Source organism: Sinocyclocheilus rhinocerous, unplaced genomic scaffold (assembly GCF_001515625.1).
Source record: "Sinocyclocheilus rhinocerous isolate Xijiao unplaced genomic scaffold, SAMN03320098_v1.1 scaffold615, whole genome shotgun sequence".
Taxonomy (NCBI): Eukaryota; Metazoa; Chordata; class Actinopteri; order Cypriniformes; family Cyprinidae; genus Sinocyclocheilus; species Sinocyclocheilus rhinocerous.
The window spans coordinates 1,084,705-1,088,346 of NW_015631049.1; the positions used below are offsets into that span (position 1 = coordinate 1,084,705).

General features: G+C 42.0%; 1 protein-coding gene across 1 annotated transcript; it reads right to left on the minus strand.

The window, feature by feature from the left end:
* Positions 1-346: 346 nt before the first annotated feature.
* On the minus strand, positions 347-2,540 carry LOC107741294 (bone morphogenetic protein 10-like). Its single transcript, XM_016553989.1, has 2 exons — positions 2,141-2,540; positions 347-1,422 (listed from the first exon to the last, which is right to left on the minus strand). The coding sequence occupies exons 1-2, from the start codon at positions 2,538-2,540 to the stop codon at positions 347-349; spliced, it is 1,476 nt and encodes a 491-aa protein (XP_016409475.1).
* Between the last annotated feature and the right edge of the window lie 1,102 nt (positions 2,541-3,642).

The window sequence follows — 3,642 nt, forward strand, 5'->3', positions numbered from 1 at the left end:
TTACTGATAAGAACAGCTCATTTATCCCGGCTGATCTTGAGGCGTGTCAGTGATTCAGTTATTATTTTATGTTCCACCCAATCCTTATTCAGCAGGGATGAATGGTCACTGTTCCCACTAAATCTTGCATTGTGGCCCCTCGTCACGTGGCTCCAGAATTGGCTGATTCCATTGATTTCATGACTCCTGCTAACGCTGTAAAGTTTGGGAGTAAGAGCTCATCCACTGCCATTTGGAAGAAACCTGGTATGGAGGCCGTAGACAATGACTGTCTTTTAGTTTCCTTCCAATCCAATCTCTAAGCTTTTGGCCCAGCTTCACCCCACTTCCCCAAGTCCATTAAATACTATCTGCATCCACACTTAGCTACCACCATACCTTCATATTTATACTGATATGTCACCACACCTGCATCATCTAGGTAGAGCAGGGAAATGGGATCTAGTTCAGTGGGTACGCAACAAGCCCTGGACACTCTTTGTGGACTTTTCAGACTGACCAAAGTTTGCACAATGGCATGTTTTGTAGGTGTAACATGTTTGGTCAAAGGGTACATGCAAGTCCCCGTACACTCGAAGGCTTCATAACCGGAGGGCGCTAGGATCCAACTGTCCCAGCCGATGTCTTTGAAGTCCACATAGAGGGAGGTCTTTTTACACTGGTTGCCTTTGACATTGCGTCGGATTCTAGATGCCGTGTCATAGATTAAGTTAGAGCGCATCTGAAGGAGAGCTTCCTCGCTCTGCTCCTCTTTCTCATTCCCATCTTTTTGTCCCATAACTTCCAGGTCGTCCCAGAGACCGTTCAGTTCTAGCTCAAGGTTGTCTTGAACACCCGGCCCAGTTGTCTCATGCTGGATCAGTTCATTCAACTCTCGTTTGTCTCCGCGGTGGTCTCCGCTCTGGTCATCAGAGAAGATGATCATTAAGGGTTTGTGTTTGTCCTCAGGGCTGGTGTTAATGTCCATGTCCCCTCCTCTGGTGTTGCCTTCATCCTTACCTTCAGTTGACGTCAAACTCTGAGACTTCAAACTGGCTATGTGGACCTCCAGCCTGTGGGTGGTGCCATAGTCTGATTTCCGCCAAAGTTGCACCGCAGCGGTCATGTCAAAGGATTCCCACCCATTATCTATACCGTAAACCTGTTGAGACGCCAACTCCACTAGTTCTGTTTCTTGCTTGGTTTGATTTCCTCCCTCAATATTGTCCCCTCTTATTTGCTGACTGATGTTCGTTTCAAGCTGTTTGACTTCATATATGGTGACTTTCCTGTCAACACCAGTGTATTTGTTGCGGTCAGTCTGGACCAAAGTGTACAGTCGGAGCTCAGCTGTGGCGACTCTCTCGTGATGTGGGATAGACACGTTGAAGATAAGTGGGTGTCGTCTCACCCCACCAGGTCCCACACTACATGGGGAGGAGTCTGTAAAGAACAACACACAAACAACAAAAATTAGAAATTCAGATTCTCATGTTGTCATTAAGTCTACCATAAATAAGACTCCAAAATCATGTCTAATATTATTACAATCATATATATATATATATATGATGTTTTTGGATATGTGTGTGTGTGTGTGTGTGTGTGTGTGTATATGTATATATATATATATATATATATATATACATGTGTGTGCATTTAGTCAAGATCAACTGTCTATTAAATTAAAATGAATGTAACTGGGTGAAAATGAGGTCATCCACTTTTTGCATGCATTAGTAGACAACATGAAGATTATTAACTTTCACAACACAACAAAAATGCATTTTTAAATTTCTTTTAATTGTTCAAATAGTTATGCAGAGATATTAAATTTACATCAAAGTGCTATTATTTATAATAAAACACAACCAAAAAAGCCAGCTATTATTACATTGTCAGAATTAATTGCACATAATGCATGAGCAAATAGTGCACAACCAAAACATGCATTTTAGATAACTTTTCTAGAATTTTCTAACATTATAACTTGATTGTTCATTTACTTAATACTTAGTCACCATTACTGTGTCTTTGTATTACATCCACAATAGAAAATTAATTATTTTATTGCTATCACCAGATTTTACATAAACCCACAAAAATTCCCAGAATACAAACAGTTATACAGTCCTCACTGGAAAAGGAAATATGCAATTACCTTCATTTTTAAAGCTGCGTATAATGTTTGCAGAAGGCATCGCTGTACGGTCACTGGCAAAGCGGTTATAGAGCTCCAGCATGTATTCAGGAGGCTCTACTCGAGTGGCCCCTGGCTGCACAGGGGGGCCGGGAAGTGTCAGGTTAAAAGTGCGTAGAAACTGTCCCTTCAGGGTCTCCAGCAAGCTCTGCATGTCCACCTCACTGTCCTGCTCCAGGAGTGAAGGATCCAGAACCCCTCCATGTCTGTCATCCAACCCTGGAGTGGTGCGGAGCCTCTCGGGGGAGCCGATAGGGCTACTTTGTGCACAGAAAGGCCCCCAGGAGAGCAAGAAAAAGGCCAATAAAACAGATCTGCTGGATCTACACCTAATCCAAAAGTAATTCCTGCTGGCACCCATGATGTGAGGCAAATAAGGTGTGTATCAGCTATAGGTGCAGAGTTTCACAGGAGAAAAATCTATATCTACAGATCCAGTGACAAATGCCCTTTATTTGAAGAACTCAACCCTTTCTTCTGGATAGAAGGTCAATGGTCGCTCCAGTACAGAATGTAGGAAAGTACAGCCGTCCTATGCTGTTTTGGTTCTTATATGTAGCCGCAGACTGGTCACTGCAATAAAGTGCCTCTATCCCTGACCTCTGAGCATTTATTATTCTTCTCACCTTTTGATGTCTGAAAAGTTGAGGGTGGTTTCATTACGTGAAAGAGATGTCCCTCTGTGGCATCTCTTTTCAAATGTTTTTTCCTCTCTCTCCCTCACTCTTGCTCTCCCTACTTTCTCTCTCTGTCCCTTATCTACAAACTAGGAAGCTCTGCGTTTCTAGTGTTCATAGTGTCCCAGTGTGTATGTGTGTGTGTGTGCGCGCGTACCGTTATCTTCTTTCTTTTCCTTAATGAGGATTTTGTAAACATTGCTCTGATACGTGCAGAAGCCCCTTCCTTTGTTTGGGTGGGTGAGCCAGGGCAGATTTTGGGCCTAGTGTTTATTTGTTTTTCCTATGATTTCCTATGAGTTTTGGGACTTAAGTTTATTGACCATTTCTTTTTGACAAATGTCTGAAGAGTGCCTCCATATCTTTGAACAAGAGAGGATAAATATCTGTGGTGATGGAAATTGAAATGAAATGAGGTGTGAGAGGATAGACTGAGACACTTTTTGCCATTACAATGCTGTAATCTGTAAATCTGTGTGCATCTCAGAGAGTTTTGTAAGCATCAATTGCAATGAAATGAGTACTTGAAAGTAGGGCTGCACGATTAATCAAAATTAAAGGGGTCATATGATGCTATTTTAAAGATCATTATTTTGTGTATGTGGTATAACAGAATATGTTGACATGCTTTAATGTTCAAAAAACACATTATTTTTCAAATACTGTACATTATTGTAATGTCCTCTATGCCCCGCCTCTCTCAAACACGTCGTTTTCAACAAAGCCCCCTCCTTTGACAAGCGCAGTCTGCTCTGATTGGCCAGCTGACCCAGTGCACTGTGATTG